Genomic DNA, 27090 nt, shown 5'->3' on the forward strand with positions numbered 1-27090 from the left:
AAACAGGTATTTGTGTGTGGATGACCACGGTTCGGATGCTTTTCGGGGTGAGGAAGTCACTACCGAGTAAACACTGAAGTGTCGTTTGGGTTCCATCGTGGAACATTTGGATTTCGTATGTACTCTCTCTCTATGTTTTTCTACATCTACATCTTATCTTCAGACAACGGTGGTTGTTGAAGAAGCCCTTGCTCATGTTTCACCTTATGGCTTGCGGAACTGAACTTTAAGAACTATTCAGGAACTGGGAGTTTTGGACTTTGTCACACACACACACGAAGAGTTTAGTTTTGGGGTTAACGTTCGAGGTTTAACATTCTTGAATTCTAACATACTAACATTTTTTTTTACTTTTATTTTACGTATTATCATAAGTAGTGATTAATAAAATAGTTTTTAACACTGAATCATGCTCAGTGTGTTTCTTTTGTTGCTGGTTTGTGACAGCAGTTCACAATACTGTCAAGTTTGGTGTCATCTACAAATTTACAAATTGTGGCTTACATCCTAAATTCAAGATCATTAAGGTATATAGAAAAGCTGATCCTTACAAATGCCACTACTCACAATCCGAAAAACAACCATTCAACACAACCCTTTGTTATCTGTTCTAAGCCAACCTCACATTGGTGCTATCAATGTCCTTTCTATGCCACATGATTCAACTTTGCTGAAAAGCCCATTATGTGTCACCTTAAAAAAACCACATCAGCTGCAGAACCAGAGGAGCCAACATACTCGATCACTGTTGCACCACCATCAAGAACGCCTGCCATGCCATCCCATCCCGCGCCCGCACTTTGGCAGGTCCGATCACCTGGCTGTACTTCTACTTCCAGTATATGGGCAGCAACTGAGGACCACAGCGCCAGTGGTGATCACCACGAAGGTAATGGTCAAAGGAGGCAGAGGGACATTTACAGGACTGCTTTGAATCGGTGGACTGGACCACATTCTGGGATGCATCTTCGGATCTGAATGAATATGCCACAGTCGTCACTGACTTCATCAGGACCTGCATGGACGAATGTGTGCCTTCAAGAACATACCAAGTTCTCCCTAACCTGGAGCTCTGGATGAACCAAGAGATTCACAGTCTGCTGAGGGCTGGATCTGTAGCATTCAAGACCAGCAATCCAGAACTCTACAAGAAGTCCAGGTATGATTTACGGAAGGCCATCGCGAGAGCAAAAAGGCAACTCCAAGTGAAGGTAGAGACACAATCGGATGCACGACAGCTGTGACAGGGTTTGCATGCCATTACTTCCTAACAGGCGAAACCTAACAGCATAAATGGCAGTGATGCTTCACTCCCCAACAAGCTCAACATCTTTTATGCATGCCGACAACCCTGTTATCTCTGTTTCAGAGGCCAATGTCCGAATATCCCTCAAGAGGGTGAACCCTCACAAGGCGTTAGGCCTCGATGGTGTACCTGGCTGGGTACTGAAAACCTGTGTCGACCAACTGGCTGGAGTGTTCAAGGACATCTTCAACCTCTCACTGCTGCAGTCTGAGGTTCCCACCTGCTTCAAAAGGGCAGCAATCACTCCAGTGCCCAAGAAGAGCAGGGTGAGCTGCCTCAATGACTATCGCCCAGTAGCACTCACATCTACTGTGAGGAAGTGCTTCGAGAGGTTGGTTATGGCTAAAATTAACTGCCAGAGCGAGGACCTGGACCTGCTGCAATTTGCCGACCGCCACAATAAGTCTACAACAGACACAATCTCACTGGCTGGCTCTCACTCTGCTTTGGAGCACCCAGACAACAGCAAAACATACATCAGGCTACTGTTTATTGATTACAGCTCAGCATTCAACACCATCATTCCGTCAGTACTAATAACCAAGCGTCAAAGCATGGGCCTCTGTACTCCCTCTGCAAATGGATCCTCAACTTCCTTATAGGGAGACCACAGTCAGTGTGGATAGCAATAACATCTCCTCCTCACTGTCTATCAACACAGGCGCACCTCAAGGATGTGCACTTAGCCCTCGCTCTACACCCATGACTGTGTGGCTAAGCACAGCTCAATCACCATCTATAAATTCGTTGATGACACTACTGTTGTTGGTAGAACCTCAGATGGCGATGAGGAGGCGTACAGGAGTGAGATAGATTGGCTGGTTGAGTGATGTTACAACAACAACCTCGCTCTCAACATCAGCAAGACCAAGGAACTGATTGTGGACTTCAGGAAGGGGAAGTCAAGAAAACACATACCAGTCCTCATTGAGGGGTCAGCAGTGGAAAGGGTGAGCAGCTTTAAGTTCCTGGGCATCAACATCTCGGAGGATCTATCCTGGGCCCAACACATTGACACATCATGAAGAAGGCACGTCAGCAGCTCTACGTCATTAGGAGTTTGAGGAGATTTGGTATGTCACCAAAGATTCTTACAAATTTCAATAGATGTATGGTGGAGAGCATTCTGACTGGTTGCATCACAGCCTGGTATGGATGCTCCAATGCACAGGATCACAAGAGGCTGCAGAGTGTTATAGACTCAGCCAGCTCTATCAGGGGCACAATCCTCCCCACCGTCAAAGCTGTCTTCAAGAGGTGGTGCCCGAAGAAGTTGGCATCCATCATTAAGGACCCTCACCTTCCAGGACGTGCCCTCTTCTCATTTCTACCATCAGGGAGGAGGTACAGGAGCCTGAAGACCCAAACTCAATGATTCAGGAACAGCTTCTTCCCCGCCACCATCAGATTTCTGAATGATCCATGAATACTACCTCATTCTTCCTTTTGTTTGCACTACTTATTTATTTTTGTAATTTATAGATTTTTATGTCTTTGCACTGTACTGCTGCCCCAAAACAAGAAACTTCAGGTCATATGTCAGTGATAATAAATCTGATTTTGATTATCCTCATCGATTCTATTGGTTACATCTTTTAAGCATATTAAACACGATTTGCCTTAGCTTTCAAAATCTACCCTTTGCCCATCATTAACCCCTTCCCGATCATCAGACCCGTTTCCTTTGACCTTAAGCCTTTCCATTTGTTCTCTATCAATGGATAATACACTTCCTGTGTTACTACCGATTTTTTTTCTATTTCCTTACCTCTCTTCTGCTGTACTTCTGTTCTCAGGATTATAACACTTCTTACTTTTTAGAGTACTACCTCACCTGTACGCCAGCCTTCTGTGTTGGACCCTAATATTACCATCAAAACATTGCCTCTCCTCTGCTCTTCGCACAGGCTGTTTTCTCCCATTTACCTCACAGTTAGCTCCTCCCGTCCCTCGGGTTCTTTTCACCCTGCCCAATTTGGCTCGATTGCAGTCTCCGCCTCTGCTGATCTCAGGCTTTGCCCTGGTATCGTTTCGTTCCGAACAGCTGCTCATTGCTCGGGCACTCTCAATAGCTTTGAGGACTTTCACAGAGGTCGGAGCGGTTGTGCAACTCAAAATCATTTTACTCACATTGTGCTTATGGCCACCGCAAAATGATTTAATGAGAGATTATAAACATTTTTTCTAGGGTCGAAAATGACGGCTAAACGCCAGAGTTTTTTGAGGGAAGCGTCACATCAGACAATTGCTGGAGGGTCCGCGGGTGAGTTGCAAGCAAAGCTTAAGCACAAATGCATTTTCTGTGATTTTCGAATGAGCGATTGGTTGAATAATTGTGAAATTAATTGAGTCTAAACTTAGCTTTCAGATGTGCTGTTAAATCAGCTTCTGTAATCTGTGTTGTTCAGTGTGTTTGCCAGTAATGGTCGATTCTAAATGTTTTTAGGGTCAACGAGTATGGCTTTTTTGGAGTCGCCCACATTGCAAGAACACACAAAGAAATTGTAAATTAATACACGCGTTGCGAATCCTGGATACCAGTCGTAATTTGTTCTTTTCTCAAAAGTAGCCTTGGGGACTGGTGAATTTGGTTTTAGTCCCGTGGATCGACTAAGCCTAGAGTTGCAACGATTTAATTTCTGGTGTACTTGCTCTGAAGGAACTTGAGTTTAAGTGGATTTGATCTGCAGTGTTTGTGTAAAATATACATATTGGATGCATTTATTCTCTTTAAAAAATGGATTTAGTCCAGTGATAGGTAGGGTTCGCATATTGCACTAATTCAGGTTGCAAGTTTCCAGCATACTTTGACATTTTATGATTTCGGTGGGCAAGTTTTGAAAAAGAATACAGTTTGGAATTACAGTAAGTAGTTAATATTATAAGGTAAGATGGGTATACACTGAAAGTAATTTAATTAGACTGTTGGTTACTCTAGGCCGTTTCTGAGCAGGTCCTACTAGTTGGCTTGTGACTTATTGGCTGAGATATGAAAGCATGTACATTATTTGCATTATCAATCTCTTTTCTGTATGGAAGTGTAATTTATGACACAACTAATCAATTCAAAAGCTTGGTGTTTGGACTTTGCAGTTGGCAATAAAATATTCGAGTCATAGTTATACAGCATAGCAACAAGCCTTTGGCCCTACTTGTTTATACTGATCAGGTTTTCCACTTGATCTATTCCCATTTGACCCAAATCCCACTAAACCTATTCAGATGAAGGATTTTGACCCAAAATGTTGACTGCCCATTTCCCTCCAGAGATGCTGCCTGACCTGCTGAATTCCTCCAACATGTGTGTTACTCAAGATTCCAGTGCCTGTAGTCTCTTGTGCCTCCCACTAAACCTTTCCTATCTAATGAGATGGATACATTAGACATACACCTGTCTAAATGTCTTTTTACACTGCAATTGTACCCACCTCTACAGCTTCCTCTGGCAGCTTGTTCCATATAGCCACCACCCTCTGGGGGGAGGAAGAAATGCTCCTCAGGTCCTTTTTAAATCTTTCCCATCTCTCACCTTGAATCTACATCTAGTTTTAGACTCACCAACCCTGAGATAAAGACTGTGACTATTCACCTTGTCCATGCCCTTGATGATTTTGTATATCTCTATAAGGTCACCCCTCAGCCACCTATGCTGTAGGGAAAAAAGCCTATCCAGCCTTTCGTAACTGAAGTAGTCCAGTCCTGGTAACATCCTTGTGAATCTTTTCCTCACCTTTTCCAGCATATTGTCTTAAAGCTAGTGTTTGGCTCACTTGTAGTAAAACAAACTGCTGGAAGGAGGTTGGAGGGTATCTGAGGAGAGAGAAGCAATATTAAAGTTTAAGATTGTGGTTTTTTTTGTCAGAGGTGGGTAATGAGATGTAATAATTGATGTGCAAGTACAAATCCAGGGAAAGAAGAATTGGAGTGGTGGTGAGGGATTAAAAGCAGCTGTGTTGGGGAGCAGCTTTATAAAAAGAGGTATAGATTGCGAAAACAAGGAAATTGCGTTTACATTTTGAGTTTTCAGTTAAAGTATTATGCCCAGATTTGGGTACTTTTGAAAGGGTTCAGGGATATTAACTTGGTACACAGTAGGATTTCAGTGCTGTGGAGAGAGTAGAGAAGCTGGTTTGTCTTAACTGGACAAAGAAATAAGGGATGATATTGTAAAGAAGTCCAATATTGTGAAGATTTTTGGAGAACTAAGCAGTGTCATTGGGAGTGCCAACAAGAATCTGATTTAAGGTAATTATCAAAAAGGTTGCAGCAGGATGAAAACTTTGTGTAGTGTGGCAGAAGCATATTTAATAATTTTTATAAGGAGTGGGCCAATTATTTGGGGGGAGGGGGGAAGTTGTCATTCATGTTGTTGGGTTACAAGACACAGGATTAATTAGATAGTTCTTTTGAAAAACCCATATAGGTGGGAGAGAACAAATGCTCCCATTTTGTGACATATTGCTCTTTTTTTTCTGGTACTGATGCAGATGTGTGCTGACTTCTTGAGAGTTATAACTCGACAAGGACACAAGAAAATAAGAGTAAGGCACCAGGTCCCTCAAGCCTACCTGCCATTTGATATGATTCTGACTGATCTATGCTGACCTCAGCTCCTCTTCTGTGCCAGTTCCCCATAACCCTCCATTTCTCGATCTTGTAAATATTTATCTACCTTAAATATATGTTATAATCTGGCTTCCCACACCATTAAGGATGGGGTAGAGAATACCAGAGATTCACTACCCTCTGAGAGAAGAAATTTCTATGCACCTCAGTTTTAAATGACTAGCATCTTATTTTGTAGCTATGTTCCCTCTTCCTGACTCTCCTACTAGTGAATATATCTTAACATCAATCCTCTCGAGACTCCTTAGGATGTTATCTGTTTGAGTAAGGTCACCCCTCCCCATTCTTCTAAATTCCAAGGCATATAGACCTAAATTGCCTGGCCTCTCTTGATGGGACAGCCCTCTTATCCCAGGAATTAGCCTGGTGAATCTTCTATGGACTGCCTTCAGTGCTACTCTGTTTTGGATGAGGAGACCAAAACTGTGCACAGCATTCCACATATGGTGCAACCAACACCCTGTATGACCGTAACAAAACCTACACATTTTTAAAAACACTAACCCTTTCACAATCGAGGCCAATGTGCCATTTGCCATATTAACTACTTTGTTGGGCCTGTCTGCTAACTTTTTGTAATTCATGCACAAGAACACCTGGATCGTTCTGAACCTCACTCTCTATTTAGACAGTAATTCACCCTGTGATTCCTCTTACCAAAGTCTATAACCTTGCTCTTCCCCACTTTAAATTCCTTTTGCCAGTTTTTTGCACAATCACATGGTAAACCGATATCCCTTTGCAGACTTTCAATGTCTTCATCACAACATGCCCATCCACCTATTGCTGTATTATTGGCAAAGTTGGAAACTTTGCATTTAATTCCCTCCTCCAGGTTATTAATGAAAAGAGTAAATGATTGTGCATTAAGAACTGATCCCTGGGGTACTCCACTAGTTCTATCCCTCCAGCTGAATTGGATCCATTTATTCAATCTCCTTGTTTTCAATGTGGCAACCAGTTTTCAATCCATGCTGACATGCTCCCTCTAATACCTAGGGTTCTTTATTGATACACCAGTCTTTTATGAGGCACCTTGTCAAATGCCCTTTGGATCACCAGGTTCTCCTCTATCAGTTTGCCCTGTCACATCCTCAAAGAATTCGAGCAAATTTGTCAAACATGATCTACCTTTCATAAAAATATATTGACCTAGGTTTATTCAGCTTTCCTCAGTCAGTTAATTCCTCTGATTATTGACACTAGCATTTTGCCAAAGTTAATCTAAGAAAAATTAACTAAGAGATGTTAAACTAACTGGCCTATAGTTCCCTAGCTTCTGCCTTTGTCTCTTTTTGATTAGGGGAGTCACTTTGGCTGTCTTCCAATCTTCTGGTATCCTTTTGGAATTTAGTGAGTTTTGAAAAATTGCAACCAGTGGGTTCATGATCTCTGCAGTTAGTTACTTTAAAACCCTTGGGTGCAAGCCATCAAGTTTTGGCAATTTGTCCAACTTCTAGCCCTGTGATTGGAAGTTTAACAAATTTCTTCCTGTTATTTGAAATTGGCCCATCTGTTATCTTGGGGATATTTACAGTGTCCTTCATAGTGAAAACTGCAAAAAGTTGTTTGAACATATCTGCCATTTCTTTGTTTCCTGTTATTAATTCACCAGCCTCATTTTCTGGAAGTCCCACATCAACCTTAGCTGCTGCTGCCTTCCTATTTATATATCATAGAAATTGTTTGTTTTGATATAACATACATTTTTTTTCTCATCATTTAACTTCCTTCCTTCCTTGTGAGCTTTTCAGGCTTTCACTGCTGAATCCTAAAACATTCCCATTTCAGTGACCTACCACCAACCCTTGCCACTTTGTATGCCCTACCTTTTGATTTAACATTATCCTTGACCTCCTTTGTTAACCACAGATTGTGCCTCTTTCTCATCAAATCCCTCTTTCTATTTGGTTTAGGATCCTGCCGTGTTATTGAATATCTGCCACTGTTCACTTATTGACATGCCTCGTAACTTATTTTCCCAGTCCACCTTAAACAACTCCACCTTGATACCATTAAAATCTCCCATGACAATTGTAGTTCCCTTCAAACGTGCCCTAGATATTTCCCATTTATGCTTTGCTCTCTCAAGAGGTCACATTTTGGGGGCCTATAGACTGTTCCCACCCATACCTTCTTTCTTCTGCTATTCATAATTTCAGTCCAAACCTATTTCTGAATTACTTGCCACTGCTTCTATGGCACAACTCAACACTGCTCTGATACCTTCCTTGACTAACAATGATACCCTGCTTCCTTTTCATTTTAGCCTGTTCTTCTAGAACATTGTATAACTTGGAATGTTGTGCAACCAGTCCTGGTCATCCTGCAACCACGCTTCCATAATAGCTGTTAAATCATACTAGTGTGTTGCTATCTGTGCTGTCAATTCATCTATTTTATTGCAAATGCTACGTGCATTCAAATAGAGATAGTTGAGCTTTGATTTTTTTTAGTTTTTAACTAACTCTGGATTTGCTCTATACTTTTGTACACAGTCTTTTGTACTCACTTTGCTTGCCAATTCTCCTCTCACTATCCTGTCACGGTTCTCTCATCTCGATTTATGAAATATTCCTTTACCGCAAGTTCCTTATCTTCAGCATCAGGACATGAGTTACCCTTGTGTCACCAAATAAATTTAAAAGTACTCCTAATTGTCCTCAAATCTTTCCATAGTTTTGCCATTCCTTCAAGAGTCTCTACCAGGCTGACAACCACCTCCCTACTTCTCCAAGCTCTCAGGCCTCTTGTGTATTCCCTCTTCCATTGGCCATGTCTCTTTTCAGCCAAATGCTACAGATTGGAAATTCATCCCATGAGCAACATTTATAGGGGAACATGAATCATCAGTCAATAATGAAATGGTGTACATGGCTTGCACATTTCTTTGGTTATCGCCTGTGACTTTTTTGCAGGCACTGGATGTCTAGTCCAACAACTGCAACATTACCATCATAACTTCTTCAGTAGAAGAATAGTGATTGGGCAACTATTAGGGCAATTTGAGGAGACTTTGGAGATGTTTATTGCAACCAATTTCTCAGTACCTTGTAGGGTCCTACCACTCATTATGTTTCTTCTGGCTTCCCATAAGAAAAAAAACTCATTGTATAGTACCATTAAAATTAATATTATATGTAATGCACAATAACTAAAATTGTGACTTTTTTTTCTCCTTCCCCTTTCCCATCCCTCAATCAGCTCTTATTTCATAAACAATTACAGTGCAGTTTATGAAGGGGTGGGTCAAAAAAGTGGAAAATCTTTCAAGAAAGAAATTAAAATTCTAGCATGGTTATGTTGCAGTTTGTCAGCTTTAGTAGAAGATTACACCATCCTCTTAAAGGAAAATGAGGCAAGTTCTTGAATGCTTGCTGCAAAATCTATTCCAATGAATGAAGAAAACTAATTGCAAGGGTGCTGTATGCAAAAAGAAAATAGAGAATTGATTCATGATGCTTCTGAGACAGTTGCTTAGAAGTTAAGAGAATTTTAAGCAAATAGTAACTTCCATCCAAATTTAGGAGTATTGTCTGTTTTGTTTTGAGTACGTTCAGGGTTATCACTGGGTGATGAATGAAACGACTACAGGAGAAAGCTTGGTTTAAAATCCTTGAATTGTGTAACAAAAAAACCATAGTGATCAGGTAGTTCAGCTCTTGGTCTGTAATGTAAACTCTTTAGCATATGTAAATAGGTTAAATGATTACGCTTAGAAGTAATGACACAAGTTTGTAAAACATTATATATTGACCAATTAACTTTGATAAATTATGCCTGAATGATTGAAGAGTGGTAAATGCATTGTGGGGGGAAAAAGATGTATTGCTACCTTTTTGACTGTATCATGAAAATTTACTTTAATTTTGGACATGTAGATGTGACTTAGTTGGGGAATTGAAAACTAGTGTTTAAAAATGAAAGATGGATTACATAGAAAAAGAGCAATTTGTATTGCCTGTGAAGCAAAGCCTCAAGGGTGTCAGATACTTTAATGCCCGAGTAAAATTTGATGTTACACTTGCCATGTTTACTGATCCATACCACCTTTCTCCACCCAAATGTATTTGGTAGAATAACATAATATTTATGTGCACAGTAATTTAGTTTTGTGGAGCAAATCTCATCTATCATTTCAAGTAGAATTAGCTTTAATGTGAACAGAATTTTATTTTTTAAAGTCTACTCCAGCAAAGTCAGGATAGTATCACAACAATTTTTTTTTGAAAACACAAGGGTTGAGGTGTCAGTCATATACATGAATTCTTAGAACACTTATACCCAAGGGTCAATATTGAAGGACAGCTGTATATTTGTTTATGGCGTCATAGAGCAATACAGAACAGATACAGGCCCTTTGGCCCAATGGGTTCATGCCAACCATGGTGCCCACCCACCAAGTCCCAATTTCCTGTGTTTGGCCCATATCCCCCTAAGCCCTGCCCTTGCATGTACCTATCCAAGTGATACTATTGTACCTGCCTCAACCACTTCCTCTGGCAGCTCGTTCCATATACTCACCACCCTCTGCCTGGAAAAAGTTGACCCTTGAGTCCCTCTTAAATCTTTCCCCTTTCACCCTAAATCTCTGCTCCCTAGTCTTGGCTCCCCTACCCTGGGGGAAAGACTGCTACCATCCACCTTATCTTTGCTCCTTGTGATTTTATAAACTTGTATAAGGTCACCCCTCGTTCTCCTCCATTCCAAGGAATAAAGACCTAGCCTCGCCAACCTCTCCCTATAACTCAGGCCCTCTGGTCCTGGCAACATTCTCGTAAATCTTTTCTGTACTCTTTCCAGTTTAACCACATCTTTCCTATGACACAGTGACCAAAACTGTACACAGTACTCCAAATGCAGCCTCACTGACGATTTATACAACTGTAACATAATGTCCCAGCTCCTATACTCAGTGCCCTGACTGATGAAGACCAGTGTGCAAAACACTTTTTTTTTACTACCCTGTGTAGCTGTGACAGCGCTTTCAACGAGCTATGCACTTGTACTCCTTGGTTCCTTTGTTCCATTGCACTTCCTAGTGCCCTACCATTAATCTTACACTGGTTTGACTTTCCAAAATGCATCACCTGTCTCTTATCTGTATTGAAATCTGTTTGCCACTCCTTGGCCCACTTCCCTAACTAATCACGATCCCCCTGTAATTTATGATAACCTCCTTCACCATCAACAACACCTAATTTTTGTGTCACCTGCAAAATTACTGATTAAGCCTTGTGCATTTACACCCAAATCATTTAAATAAAAACAATAACAAGGGTCCCAACACGGACCCCTGCAGCACACCACTAGTCACCGGCCTGCATTTTGAGAAACAACCTTCGGCCACAACTCTCTGCTTCCTACCTACGAGCCAATTTTGAATTCACCTAACTAGCTCTCCCTGGATTCCATGGGACCTAACCTTCCAGAGCAGCCTACCATGTGGAACCTTGTTGAAGGCCTTGCTAAAGTCCAAACAGACAACATCCACTGCCCTACCCTCATCTACCTTTTTGGTTACCTTTTTAAAAAAACTATAAAAGGCTCATCAAGCATGGCTTTCCACGCACAAAGCCATGCTGTCTCCTCCTAATCAGACTATGTCTATCTAAATGCTGATTGATGGTTGTTTGTGATTCATAATGCTTGAGTGGTCTGCAGGCATTTTCTATCACCTGGGAACATGGTTCACAGCTGCATTTCCAATTTGGAAATAGTTCAGATTACGAACAGTTCACGGGAACGGAACCCTGCCATAACCCAGGGAGGACTGTACTTGTGCAAAGATTACAGGGGACCCCTGTATTATGACCATTTAGGTAATGGAAATTCATCCAAGTAGAATTTGCAAATCACAACCCAAAAACTTGACATATGGAATAAAATTCATTCACAGAATTTGTGTGTGTGTGGGGGGGGGGAGTAAATAAATAATTTGTTTAATGCATCTCTTGACGCATGTGCAGATGATGTGGCTTTGCATTACAGAAAATTGGAATATGGACAGTTTTTCTTGTAATGCATCCCCCTGTAATGCCCGTAGTAGAATGTGTTTTATCTTGTTTTTTTCTTGTAATAGACAAATTTGATTTTTTTTATTTCCCTCCTCTAAAGTAATGATACTTCCAGGAAATGAATAACTACTATAATTCACTTATCAATTTGAAACTAGCTTTCCTTTGAGCAATCTCGTGAACCACAATGAAGCACCAATATACATCCTAGTTTGGCCTAGTCTGTCTTTCTAAATTTTTCTTAAAAATCTCTGGAGTAGAGTAGTTTAATGTAGTGGAATAGCAAATGACAACCTGTATGGAGCATTTTTTGTTCACAGTAGTCTTTGTTCCTTTCTGTGAACTGAAATTTTGCAAAGGTACCTGATTTTTGTTTTTATTTTGTAGTTTCTGTGATTAAAGTGCTTACCCCATTGCATTATATCCTGCTTCCATGTCTACTAATGGAAAGATTGAATCTTAGTGACTTTGAAAGCTTGAAATTGGCTTTGTAATAGGAGGTAAATTTGCTTAACACTGAAAAGAGGAAAGACTTGCCTTCATCTGGGTCCTTTCATGATCTTTGCATGTCTTCATACACCTTGCAATCAGATAGGTTTTTTGATGTGTTTATACTCCAATAATGTGGAAAACGCAGCAACCTCTTTGGACACTGTGCTCTCCTAAACAATGATGTGATAATGAATTGATAATCTGTTTTAAGATGTTCATTGAAGCAAAACTGTTGGAAATTTACTGGGGATAACACTCCCATGAAAATAATGCCATGAAATCTCAGAAAGCTGTTCACTTTAATGTTTCACCTGAAAGATACCATCTCTTGCAATACGGCATTCCCTCAGAACTAGTGGACAAGCTACCTAGATTTTTATTCTCAAGTTTCTGGATCCACAACCTTCTGAGAGGAATGAGTATTACCAACTGAGCAATAGTTCATACCACCATAAAGCCTGATACTTGATCATATTCCAGAATCTGTAGTGTAGTTTGGCTTGCTTTTTATCAAGAATCACTTTTAGACAATGCTTGAAGAAATTTTGGGTGCTAATTTTCAAACATGAAATTGAGAGATAACTCCTAATAAATTTACCACCTGCTGCACTATGCTGAAAACAAGATTTGGATTTTCTGTTTAATATTAGGTGTTCCAATCTCTGAACTAAGAACTTAATTTCATTGAAGGGTCTGTGGTGGAAAGGGGGAGCAGCTTCAAGTTCCTGGGCCCAGCACATAGATGCAACTGTGAAAAAGGCACACCAGCATCTCTACTTTCTTAGATGGTTAAGGTGATTCAGCATATCATCGAAGACTCTGACAATCTTCTACAGATGTCGAATAGAAAGTATTCTGATTGTTGCATCACAGCCTGGTACGGAAACTCCAATGCACAGGAGTGCAAGCGGCAACAGAGAGTGGTGGACTCAGCCAGTTCCATCAAGGGTACAGCTCTCTCCATCATTGAGGACATATACAAGATGTGATGTCTCGGGAAGACAACATCCATCATCCAGGCCATGCCCTCTTCTCATTGCTGCCATCAGACAGGAGCTATGGAGCTTGAAGACCCACACCTCAAGGTTTAACAATGGCTTCTTCCTCACTGCCATCAGTTCCTGAACTGACCTGAAAGACCGTAATTCTACCTTGGACTATGTTTCCCTCAACTTGCACTAATGTCATCTGTTATTTTTTTGTTTGTCCTGTGTAAGTTGTGTTAAATTTATGTTAATTTATGTATGTTATGTTTGTACTGTGCTGCTGCTGTAAAAAGCTTTTTTTTTGGCATTTATACCCTGGGTATGCCCATGACAATGAACGTGAACTTAATTGAAATGTTTACTTGTTGGTTCTAATTTTCCTTGAACAGGTAAAATCTGAAATGCTAGAAATACATTGTTAATTAATCTGCTCTTCCAGCAATGCACGAAGCATATGAAGATGATAAGCTGGGAATTAACAACCAGAATTAGTGTCTTCTGTCTGAAGCATGGTGTCAGATGGCATTCATTTTGAGCATAGTTGATGCTTGCATTTCATTTTCTTAGTTTTTGTGATAGTTCTCAATTTTTGACAACCAGAGTATTGAAGCAGTTATTCAGAGATGAACCTTGAAATTGTTGTGAAGTCATTGAAATGTGGGTATACCTTTGCTTGATATTTGCTCCTGAAATTGTCTCTAAATATCAGTTTGGAGGAGGAATTCTGTCATCTTCATTCCTAATGTCGTTCGTTATATTGACTAATTAGACATGTAACCAATTTATTTTTGTAGTCTTTCTGGCAATTGTTGATGAACACACTGCATGGTATTTGTGCTTTGTGTATTTTTTTAAATAGAGATGCTTGCTCCCAGTTTTGTTTAACCTCTGGAATCTTCTCCCCTCAAGTCAATCATCTGAAATTTTGTCCTTTACTGATTCAAAAAAATACTTGCTTCAAACAGAGGATCATGGACAGATTCTATTCAGCATGAAATATTTGTGTGAGCTGAGTACAGGCCGCCTGAGAGCTACAAGTATAACAGGAAACTTTGAGAACAGGAAAAAAAACTTGCTTGTCTTTAGCAAAAAAAGGCAAGTGGTTAAATGTGATAGCATTCTGGCATGGTAGCATTGTGATAGCATTCTGACAAATATTGACATGTAGATACTGATTCCCTTAATGATTACCTGATATGCAAATACTTGAAGTTTACATAGTCTCTTAACCCTGTGAAAACTTAAGTATCAAAAAGAAGCATTAAACTTTTAACTTGAAACATTGTGGAGAGAGAAAAAAAATCAAATTAAAATTTGATTCAAGAGTGTACAGTTAGGGAAAAGAGGATGAACCTAGGTAGGGTGGTGACTTTTTTAATGATTTTACTTGAGTCACTTGGATTGTTATGGTGATAAATCCATTTCTGACTTTTTTAAAACTGATTTGCTTTGCAGTAAATAGACAAAACATTTTTTTTTACACTGGGTTGTTAATAACAAAATTTATAATTAAATCTTGAAATGCAACTAGTAATGTATGCAATTGAAACCAAGATTAACTACGTGAAAATTTTCTCAATTATTTGTGATGATAGCTTTTTCCATTTGTTCATCACTACAACCTTTACATGCATTGCATTAGATAATTGTCTTTTGGACCTGTTGACAAGTTTTCTCTGGAGATTCCTGAACCAACTTTTCTCTTGTCACTGCATTCCATAATATCAGTAGATATGTTATATTTATTGATAACAGCTTGCTCTAGATTAATGCACAGCTGTGCCAAAGTGCTTTCTTTTGTGAACTTTGCGTTTTGAAGATGATACACACTGCAGTCATGTTTCTTTTTATTATTTGTTAATATGATGAGGCTGTCATCAGCAAGGCCAGAATTTATTGAATGTCTCCAATTGCCCCTTGATGCAAGGTTGAGAGTCAATTACGTGGGTGGATCTGGAGTTATGTACAGAATGATTGTGAACCATAACCGTTAATAGCTTTTCTATTCCATATTTATTTCCTTGAATGTTAAACTTTCCCCATTGATTCAGAGCAATTCAACCTCGTGTCCCTTGCTGAATGGTTCAGGCCTCTTAATACTAGTTCAGTATCTTACTATTATGTTCCTTTAGAGGTGTGGAGGATGTTTAAGGTGGTGGATGGAGTGCCAGTGAAATAGGCTACTCTGTCCTTGAATGTATTAAACTACATGATTGTTAAAGCTACACTCTTCCAAGCAGGTAGAGTATTCCATCATCCTCATCTGTGATAGGCTTTGGGAAGTTGAATAAATCAGTCACATTAGAATCCAGCCTCTGATCTGTTCGTATTAGCCATAGTACTTGTGTGCTGATAAATTTCTAGTGAGTGGTAAACACATCCATTTTTTTTTGATTAGCAAGAGCAGGGCAATAGTAATGCTATTGAATGTTGAGGGAAGTCTTGTTAAAGACAGTGGACCTTTAGCACTTGAGGCACATTTATCACTTGCCACTTATCAGTCTATGATTGGATGTCAACCAGGTTTTGTTATCTGAGAAGTTGTGATGAAATTAAATATTGCACCGTTATCTGTGAACACCCCCACTTCTGACATGACAAAGGGAAGGGCATTAAAGCAGGCAAAGGTGACTGGGCCTGGCAGGCGGCACCACAAAATTTCTGTTGCAATGTCTTGATGCTAAATTGATTTGTCCTGGGACAACCCCAATATCCTTCAATGTGTGACTTCAGCCATTGGTTAGTTTTCCCATTGATTTCCATTTATTTTGTATCTAGGTACCTGGATACCATATTCATCTGTTTTATTCCTATTTGACCATGGCTGTAATGTGACCTGAAGCTGAGTGGACTTCCTGTAGATTGGTACCCAGAACTGCACGTAATACGCCAAGTGCAGTCTAATCAGTGTTTTGTAAAGTTGCAATATTACGTCCCAACCCTTGTATTCTATGCCCCGACCTGTGAAGGCAAGCATGCCATATGCCGCTTTCACCACCCTATGAACGTGTTGTCACTTTTAGGGATCTATGGACTTGGACCCCTTGGTCTCTCTGTTCATCAACATTAACTTCCCACATCCTCAACAGATGGGATATTGTCAGATCCTGTTGCCTTTTCTGGATCCAATGTCACTGGTGTTTCTTGATGTTACCTTGAATCGATCACTTTGGCTGAAGACCGGTTTCTGTGATGGTGATGACTTCCAGTATCCAAATCACCTGAACTTCCAGAAGTCAATTGACTGAATAATCTACAGTGGCTATTTTATCCCCAAAAAAAATCATCTGAAAATGCAAATCTTTCATGGAACTCCAATTCGAGAGTATTTAATGGGATTCAGTTGTATGTAAGAAACTTCTTTGTGACTTTTGAAAGACAAGTTAAAAGACAAAAGGTCCTTCGTTTGTCAAGGCAGATGAAAAGAGAGAATGTGAGATAAATTGTAAGTTACCCAATAGATAATTCTATTCTGCTTCAGTTAATTTGGAAAACGTTTCCCAGAAAAAATGATACTTTTTTTCCTGAAGGGTGCCAAAATCTGGAATGGTTACTTCCACAGAGGTACAACCCATACATCAGTATTTACATAAGTTTTACCAAATTGTAGGTTGTGATGCCTGCTGGGGCCAAATTTGGCCCTCCATTTTTTCCTTGAATTTTTGAACCCTTTGCTGCCAGACTGGTACCTCCACCTCCATGTGCCTGACTGGTGCCTCCACTCTGCCTCGACTGTTAAGTCCTATGGTACCCATCTGCTCAGTTGTTGTTCACTGACTGCAGGTAAGAGAGCAAACTTTAAAATTTATTTTCAAGACTTTTCAAAATTTGCTATCTGGACAGTAGGTTTTCCCATGCTGTGTAGTGCTTGTGTCATGTGTGCAGAGAATGGTTTGTGAAAAGATCCTGCTTTGGTTTTAAAAGGTGGGTTCTTCTCTAAAAGAATGGGTGGAGGGATATGCATCTACTCAGGAGCAACTTGACATGCCAGAACTTATGGTACTGATAATTTGGATTTTAACACTTCGGAGGTTGTAGAATACTGGAGAAATTGAGTTAAAGTTCCACTAGTTTGAGGCTATGTGTATGGGGGTGTGTGGGGTGATTAGTTTGAGAGAGAACTAGAATCACACTCATGCTTAAACTTGTATTAATTCTGTAATTGGGGCATAAAGCATATGTGTGAACTTCAAGTTTTTTTAAAAATTGACCTGTGTTGTTGTTATGTGCAAAATATTTTTCTGTTGTCTACAGATCCCTTTACTTAACCACATATTAGAGTTCTTGTTTGAGAAAACCACACTACATCAGAGAGTCTTGTATACAAGAGAGTCTTAGAACATAGAACAGTACAGTACAGACCCTTTAGCCCACGATGTTTTGCCGAACTGCATGAACACCTTCCTCCATGATCAATCTAACCCTTCCCTCCTGCACAGCCCATAACTCACCAATTTTCTTCCATGTGCCTATCTAAGAGCCTTTCAAATGTCCCTATTGAATCAGCCTCTGCAACCACCCCCGGCACTGCGTTCCATGCACCCACAACTTACTGTGCAAAGAACCTACCTCTGACATCTCCCCTAAACGTTCCTTCTCTAACCTTAAACAGATGTCCTCTGGTATTGGCTATTACTGCCCTGGGGAAAAGGTTACTGGCTGTCCACTCTATACAAATGTATACAAATTTCCTATAATTGTACTGTTTTGAATAGAAACTCCCAAGCCAATGAGATATTGCAGTATGTATGTGTTCATAGTTTCCTGAACCAAAGGCAAATCACCTGTTTGAGGATGAGTGTACTGGTTCATTGACAAGGTTAGAAATCACTTTATAGGATGTTTGTTGTGAATTGAGGAAAACTCATTGATTGGCCTAGATTTATAATGCAGTGAGAAAAGAAAGAAATGGGAAGATTGCCAAGTGAAGCACCACAATTAGAGACCACTTTCCATGAGTAAATCTGGCCAGGAAGCTGCATAGGCTTTGACTGATATTGCAGGAAATATCCCAGGAACTCTGCATCAGTTGCAATTTACTAGGCAGGTAGTTGAGTGGACCACTGCTGAAACAGGTGATTTTCTGAAGTATATCTGTATACCGTTCTGGTAGTGTTTTGTAATGTTTTGGCACCCTTATTGTAAAACGAAGTATTCTTTGAAACAAAAGCTAGAGATGGTGCAGAAAAGATTCACAAGGTTGTTGATGGGACTAGCGGGCAAGAGGACATGAGTTACAAGGAGAGACTGCTTTTCCTGGAGTGAAGAAGGCTTAGGGGTTACCTTGCAGAGGTTTATAATATCATGAGCAGAGTAGATAAGGTGGATGGTCCTGGCCTTTTTAATCCCTCCCTCTCTGCCCCCCCCCCCCCAATGGTCAGGGAATCTAAAACTAAAAGGTATAGGGTTAAGGTGAGAGAGAAAAGATTTAAAGAGGATCTGAGGGTCAAGAGGGTGGTGGATATATAGGATGAGCTGTCAGGGGAAGTGATACCGGCAGGAATGATTACAATGTTTAGAAGACATTTGGATAGGAAAGGTTGAGAGGGGTATGGACCAAGCTCAGGAAGGCACTTTGGTCAGCATAGATAAGTTGGACTGAAGGGTCTGTTTCAGTGCTGTATAACTCTGACTCTAAAATCCAAGATTTATATAAAATAATTAAGTTGATTAATTATCTCTTCCATAGCAGATGCTGCTCAATATTTGTAGAGAAAGGAAGGAGCTGTAAAACTTGTACAGAATTTGCTGACCATTAGCTCATAACAGCCTACAAAGTGAAGAACAATTAGCTTGATAGTTTTAACTAAGAAAAATGACCTATTGGTTGTGCATAATCATTTTAGAAATGCCTAATGGCATTAATGGATTGTTTTTTTCCCCCCTTTTGGTAAGATCTGCTCTTCCAAGTCTGAAATTCTTGTTACACTGTGGATTGCAGTGCTGATGTATGAAGTCTGAGTATGAGAATCTTCAAAGCAGGTTTTGATTTGGCAGGAGCAGAAGAGTAAAATCTGAAATTCAAGTAAAGCTGTTCAGAGCAGAAAGGAAGCAATTGAAAAAAATGAATGTACAAGGATGGAAAATGACTTCAACACAGAAAATTCAAGTTTAAAAAAAAAATGGGGAACTTGGAACATGTCTCAGAATTTGCTGGAGAAGGGAATCCCATGGCAACATTCAACATTGTTTTTCTTGAACTTGGGTTGAAAATATCTCTGTGACATTAAAGGCATGCTAAAAAGCATAAGGCTTCAGTGAATAATAGGATTTCGATTGATCTTCATCATGGGGACTTGAGAATTAAGAAACAACAGCAAAAGGACTAAGAGGAAGGTGATTTGATTATGATTTTGGTACAGAAAAAAATATTGGGTGGTATATTAAGATTGGATTGAGGAATTAAAAAAAGGCTTACTGTTTACTACCTGTGGGAATGGGACTGAACAATTTAAATTGCTCCCTTTCATCACATTGTGGAAAGAGTATTTATTCTCTTAATTCCTATGATGAATTTAATGGGAAATTTACTACCCAATCAAGTTTCCTTTTTTAAAGAAGGATACTTTGGCATTAGTTTCTGGTGTAGGTGCCAGAGTGCTAATCGACTAGCATGTTCTGCAGACTTGCAATTTGTCTTTTAATCCCTGAATTTGCTAGCTGATTTGTGCATTAATAGTGCTGTGCATCATTAACGTCTTGGGTTAACCCTTGCTAGCAAAATAACAATTTATTTTTGTATGCTTAAAATGAGCCTACAAATCATGTAAAAATAATTATAGCTATTTTTTAAAACTTGTATGGAAAAATTGCTTGTTGGCAGCTTGGATAACTATCAAGTTCAGAATATTGGGCACTGAAGCATCTTCAGGTTTCTGTGAATGTGGAAGTAGGAACCTGTGCCAAATTGCATGTGTACCTTCAGCCTGATTCAAATAATGATTATTTTCAAAGTGTGAAAAATGTTGCAATTGGCTATGATCCCAATGTAATTGGTAAAATGTGGCCAGAGTGGAATATTTGTAAATGGGTTTTGTTTTTCCTGCATTCAAGCTTAATAACCTTCCAGAACTCACTGAAAATGTGAGCTCATAATGTTTACCAAATGGGGTGAATTTGGGATTGGAGTGAAGAATGGGAGCAACAATGCAACCACCTAACCACTGAGAGTTGAGGGCAGAGAAAGTGGGTGAATTCGAATCAGTTTCAGAAAGGGAAGTAAAATGGAGGAAAGAAAGGTTGGGTTAAGTAAATGATTAATTTATTGTTAAAATCTATAAATTATTTTTTTATCAATCACCTTCCATGACCTCAAACCGAAATGCTTTACATCTAATGAAATACTTTTGAAGCACAGTCACCTCTGTACTATGAATAATTTGTGTTATCCCCATAAGTGGAAATGTGTTAACAAACACCTTGGAGTGCTGATGGAACCTCAGTTTGAAGTCCTAACTGAAAGACAGTACATCAGTAGTGCAGCATCCTGAGCACTGGAGGTCAGCTGGAGATTTGTGTTCAAGACTCCAGGAAAGGACCTACAAGCTTCTGACTCTGAGGCTACCACTGAGTCATAGTTGACATCACTCAAAAGTCCAATTTTCATTCTTGATTCAGAATTTGTTCTTGGTTAAAACAAACTTGCATTTTGTCAGTAACCTTTCTTGGGCCAATAATAAAGCAATGAGAGGTGTTAAGTTTCAAAAAGAAAATTTCAGGATAATATGGAAAGCAAAGGCATGCAAGGAAAAATAGTCAAGATAAATTGAACAAAGCAAAACCATTGAATGGGTTGAAAGATGAAGACAACTACTGTTTCGTTCTCTTACTTGGCCTTTCTAATGTAAATCTGCTGGATTCACTTTTTAAGTTGCCTACGATCACTGTATTGTTAACAGGTGGTTCTAGCTTGAGTTTTGTATGATTAAAAAGATAAATGATTTTACAAGGTAATTATCTGATGGCAGATCCATATTATTTCTTTATTTGTAAATTGAAGTTTGCTAATATTTTTAACTTACTGCCAAAAATCCTGCTTGTACATCTTAGAAGTATTTTTAAGAACAAGTTGGTAAAGCCAAAATCTTGAAAATATCCTCTATTCATCAAATTGGATACAGAATTTTACAATTAATGTTCAAACAGCTGAAGTTTGTAAAACTGATACTTCTTGGTCTTTAAAACCTCATTTGTCAAATATTAGAATCATGAGAATGGTAACCCAAGTTTTTGTAGGCCTTAAATGATGTAGCTGAAGAAAAAGCAGGCAAAATAGCAGATTAATCCTCAATTTGTCATGTTGATGATGGTTTGTCTGTAGTAGTGTGAATTAAAATGCTAAATTTATGCCTTCATTTGCGTCTATGTGCATAGTGAGTCAGCTTGTAGAGCTGCTGCCTCTCAGCTCCAGCGACCTGGGTTCAGTTCTGACCTCTGGTGCTGGCTCTGTGGACTCTGCTCATTCTCCCTGTGACTGTGTGGATTTCCCCCCAAGTGCTCCAATTTTCTCCTACGATCTGAAGATGTACAGGTTGGTAGTTATTTTGCCTCCTGTCAATTGCGCCTTGTGATTTTTTTTTTCATGCTATATGACTTTATGAAACAGTAATATATTTATATTGTGGACCTTTGTGCAATTTTCTTGGCTGCTATGTATTGTCCATGAGATTTAAAAAAATATAGACTTTTCCCTCTATTCTCATTATATAAAACAAAAAACAGTGATTCCCATTATTTCCTGCTCTTCCTCTTTTTAGATGAAAATTGTGATGGTTGATCTTCACCCATGTTTCTGATTTATTGAAAAGGTTATGATATTTCATTTAATTTGCTGTTTTGAAAAGCATGAAATTTGAGATAACCTGAAGCAATTAGTGTGATTTAATGTTTGCAGATTATTTGATTAGAGTTGGGGCTTCTGAAATGAATTTTTTCAATTTGTGGTCTGGTATTACGCAGCATTTCAAATGCTAACGTTAATCATGTTTGACTTTTCTGTTGTACCGTTAAGTAAAACAAAATTGACCAATTGTTTCTAACCCATTTCCACAATTATATTTTAATTACCAAGAAATTACAGTTCAAAGAAGAAAACGTCAGGAGTTAACATTAGTTTATTATTACTTCCAGGGCTATTGATGTCCTGAAATCAAAAATGGATAACTGTGATATTTTCAAGCTAAAATATTTTAGTTACTGAATTACTTGAGGTAATTGAGTACTGATACTGATGGAAACAGTAAGAAACTTTTGAAAGATTCTGGCCACTACCAGAAGATTATTGCTGATTAGGATCAGATTTTTATGTTGGAATTAAGATATTGCATCCTAAAATCCCATTCTAATATTTGGTACTGCATTTTGAATCAAAAGTAAATTGGATCATCCTTCACCAAGAGAGGGAGCTGTTTTCTTTCTGGCTAATTTTTTTTTAGCAAAGGATGAATGAGTGATAACAACCATTCACAAAGGAACTAGTTATTAAATGGTACTGAAATATTAGGTAAGAACATCTGACCTGTAACCACATGGGTTGGGGGAACTGTAGTAGACAGTTGGAAAAATTGAGTTAATGGGTGCCTGCTTTTTAAGCAACATGTGACTTTCTAGTTCCTACACCCAGAGTAATTTCAAGACTAAGGGCGCAGATCACTAGCTCTAGCGTGCCCCTGCCCCAAATTTAGTTGTGCACATGCCTGCATGCCCCACACGTTTTGAAGCATTGCAAGAGACGTTGGACCACACTCTTCCAGGAGCACCGACCATTGGCACTCTGATGTGTGCCAGGTAACAGCATTTGGGGTTACACATCTTTCCCACTACTGAATCCACAATTCTGCCTTCCCAAACCACCAAGTTACATATTAGGTTCCTGATTTGTTCCACCCATCCTCCCACCATTGTAAATGTCAGTTACTGGCCACTCCAGCCACTCCTCCAAATTTCCAGGCTCTAATTTCCATCCCCGACCCCACCCCACAACCTCCTGTCTTTGTCGCCCAGCCAATGACAACAGAGCGTCTAAAAGCTCAATTGGGCCTAAGCTTTGCAGAGTCATGCTTTGGAAGGGAGTATTGATGATGCACATTTTCAGCACTGAAAATAAAACATCTCCTAGTCAGTTTCAAAGCCTTGGCCATAGGAGGTTTCCAGTGGAGGATCAGCAACAGAAAGAATTATTGATTGTTTTCTTCCGCCCTCATGTAGGGCATCCATTAGGATATGCTGGAATTGTAAAGGTGCAGATTCCATTGCATGCCCTCTAAGTTCTATCTCTGCAATAATGCTCATGTCTGTCCTATCTGAGGCCCTTTGCTACTGAAATCTATCTTCACTCACACTTCTATTGAGTTTTGGTTGGATTTGTTCATCGTTCTGAAGGATTTAACTAAGCCAAATAGGGTGTGCGTGTGTGTGTGTGTGTGTGTGTTTCTTGGAGCACAGTCTTGCCAGCTAATCCCCTTTGCTTGTCTACACTGGTGCAATGAATCTTAACTCCTTGTTCTTTCTACAAGTCATCTGGAGTAATCACTGACTTTAGCAAGTTCTGTGGCATCTCCTATGATCCAGTCCCATCCTGTCCCCACTTTGTCGTTAGTGGTACCATTCAGAATCGGTCTGACTCTCTGGAAACTTCCCACACCTCCTAACTCTCATTTTTTGCTTTCAAGAGACATGTCTTATAAGGTTTGGTAATTGTTACAACCGCATCTGCCATGTTTTTCCAACATTTTTCCACTTGCTTTCAGTGACACACTTTGGACAGTTGCTACATCTTAAAGCTTAAATATTTGCATATTCTAATCTGATCAATGACCTTGTAATTTGATAAACTTTTGCCTAACATCATGAGTTATGTGAATTTTAATGCCATCACTTGAAATTGGTATTGGTTTATTATTGTCACCTCTACCAAAGTACAGTGAAAAACTTGTCTTGCGTACCATTCATACAGATCAATTCATTACATAGTGTATTGAGGTAGTACAGGGTAAAAACAATAACAATACAGAGTAAAGTATACATAAAATTTAAATTTAAGAGTAGAACGATTATAGTAAAAGTAATGGGTAGATCTGCAGAGAGCAGCTTGCAAAGAGTTGCCACGCTCGGGTGCATTTCCAGTCCAAGATTGTGACCAAGTAAAATTTAAGTTTTTCTCTGAAATTAAATATTATAGGCATTCTGTAGCAAAAAGCTTAAATTTTGAGATAACTATGTTGCATTATTTTTTAAAATCTTTGTATCACACATTCTTGCATGACTGTTATGGAAAATGGTGTCAGGAGTGAGAAAAGCAGTAGATTTTCCATTCAGTGGTTCGATGCTGCCTCCTTTGCTCCTCCTGGGCCTCCAACACAGCAAGGTGCTTTCCCTTTTAGTTCTGGGAATCTCTGGAAAAAGTACTGGCAAAGTTCATCCCTGATTTTTTTTTTAAATCTGATCTACTTTCCTGCTTTTTAGGCAGGATACATAATTCTGACCTCGCTTTTATGTTTTTAAGCTCGTGTTCATTTGCAACATATGCTTTAACAACAAATGTAAACAAAGTACAATATAACTTAGAGGCACAAAACACTGCCGATTCTGGAATATGGAGCAAAACAAACTGCTGAAGGAACTTGGCAGGTCAGGCAACATCTGTAGAGGAAAATGGACAGTCACAGTTTCAGGTCGTGACTTCATCTGGACTGAAAGAGGGGAGATGGTCAGTATAAAGAGGTGAGGAGAAGGGGTAGATGCAAGTGAGGAGGGGTGATAGGTAGATGGAGGGGGAAAAGTGGAAATAGTGATAAAGGATGGGAGCTGATAGGTGGAGGTAATGAAAGGCTACAGATGATGAAATCTGATAGGAAAGGAAAGTGGTGCATGGAAACAAATAGGGGAGGTGTGGTGCAGTTTCCCAAACTTTCATAAGCTGTTCATTTTTTTCTATCTTGCACAAAGTATTCACCTTTAGTTATCTCTATATTTCATCTTTGTCATTCTTTTGTATGCAATCTCTTCCTCTCACTGACAGTGATTTTTCTTTTATTTGAATTTTTGAGTGACAACATTGTGCTTTGCATTTTCTATATGGTGTCTGAATGCACGCACACTTGTGTGCGCTCTTGTGCATCGTGCTTTTGTTAATCCCTTCTGGTTTACACTTCTGTAAAATATTACAATATGGATTATGCCTTTTAGGAAATGGAAATACTGAGCATTATTCTCTACCTGATGAGGATGATAAAGGCTGTACTTTTAAATGCAGCTTGTTGAATCTGGAAACAACTCTAAGTATGTGCATTGATACTGAAGCAGGTCAGTCTGTGATAAGCCAGGATGTGTATCTGAAATACTTCAATTGTTTTTCATTGAAGTGGAGCAAAGCAATGTTGGGACATTGACAAGAGAAAATGTGGTGAGGTGAACAATTGGTCAACATGTGTGAAAGATGAATTGTAAGAACACTGGAAAATTAGAAGTGGATGCAGCAGTAATCCATTTGGCCCCTTGTGTCTGCTTCACAATTTGATAAGATCATGGATGATCTTTAACCTCAAAGCTACTGTCATGCATGAGCCCCATTATACGTAATACTGTTAATATCTTAAAAACAAATTGTCTGTGCCTTGATACCCTATAGTATTCTTCAGTAGAAAATTCCAAAGATTCATTCTCCCACGTGTGGACTTAGTAAGGTTAGAACAATATGGTGTAACCAGTGCATAGCAAAATGCATTGAAAGCTTTGGAACTGATCTCGAAATGGAGAGTCAAAAGCAATGGTTTTGTGACTTCACCAGGATAGGAGAAGGCTTATGTGCACAAGAAGTCAGAGTGGGAGTCATAATAAGAAATGGTGTGAAAAGGGAGGTGCTAAGCTGGCCAGTCTTAAGAAATAACTTGTGCAGAAATTGTGACTGAGTTCATGGTATCCAGTAATGTATTAAACATAATGTATATTTGCAATGATAGCTACTGATTTGATTTATTAGCCACTTAGGTTTTTGTGATAAGTTTGGATAAAGGTGACTCTAGGGAGATGGTGGTCAAGAATATGTATTACAATCTATTGACAGTTATGACTTATGCTGAAGCAATGCTTGTTGTGAACAAACAGACTAAGAAATTGAGTGAATTTGCTTTTGGTTGAATTTGCAAGTGGAAATTGCTGTAAATGTTAACTGTAAAAAGTTGATGCTTTGTAGAATTTATCACTTTTTAAAAGGGGAAGCCATGCTTGCAAGTGAAGTCTATTTTCAAGAACTAGATTGCCAAGTGGTATGACTTCAGATACATTGTTGTACCAGACACTCCTATTAATTGGCAGTTGTTGCCTTTAATACAAGATGTACTGCTGGTTGTTTGACTATTCTTTTTACAAGCAGCAACACAAAAGAACCTGCACACAATGCAATGATTGATTTTTTTTTTCTGCTTGTTTACATCCACCCTTTCCCCTCACCTCTTTATACGGACCATCTCCCCTCTTTCAGTCCAGATGAAGTCACGACCTGAAACTTTGACTGTCCATTTTCCTCTACATGTGTTGCCTGACCCACTGAGTCCCTTCAGCAGTTTGCTTTTTTGCTCCATATTCCAGAATCTGCAGTGTTTTGTGCCTCTAAATTATATTGTACTTTGTTTACATTTGTTGTTAAAGCACATTTTGCAAATGA

At 39.3% G+C, this 27090-nt stretch overlaps 1 protein-coding gene across 2 annotated transcripts in view; it reads left to right on the top strand.

The window, feature by feature from the left end:
* The window catches only part of slc25a21 (solute carrier family 25 member 21), a 349901-nt gene that overhangs the window by 32696 nt on the left and 290115 nt on the right, over positions 1 to 27090 (top strand). Inside the window, exons 1-2 of one of the 2 annotated variants that reach the window (XM_052037425.1) lie at positions 3332 to 3398; positions 3495 to 3569. In XM_052037425.1, coding sequence (XP_051893385.1) covers positions 3503 to 3569 — 67 coding nt within the window. In that variant the 5' untranslated portion in view covers positions 3332 to 3398; positions 3495 to 3502. Of the gene's footprint in view, positions 1 to 3331; positions 3399 to 3494; positions 3570 to 27090 lie in introns of those variants that run through there. The other variant, XM_052038253.1, reaches the window with a different exon arrangement.

Source organism: Pristis pectinata, chromosome 1 (genome assembly GCF_009764475.1).
Source record: "Pristis pectinata isolate sPriPec2 chromosome 1, sPriPec2.1.pri, whole genome shotgun sequence".
NCBI classification, from domain to species: Eukaryota; Metazoa; Chordata; class Chondrichthyes; order Rhinopristiformes; family Pristidae; genus Pristis; species Pristis pectinata.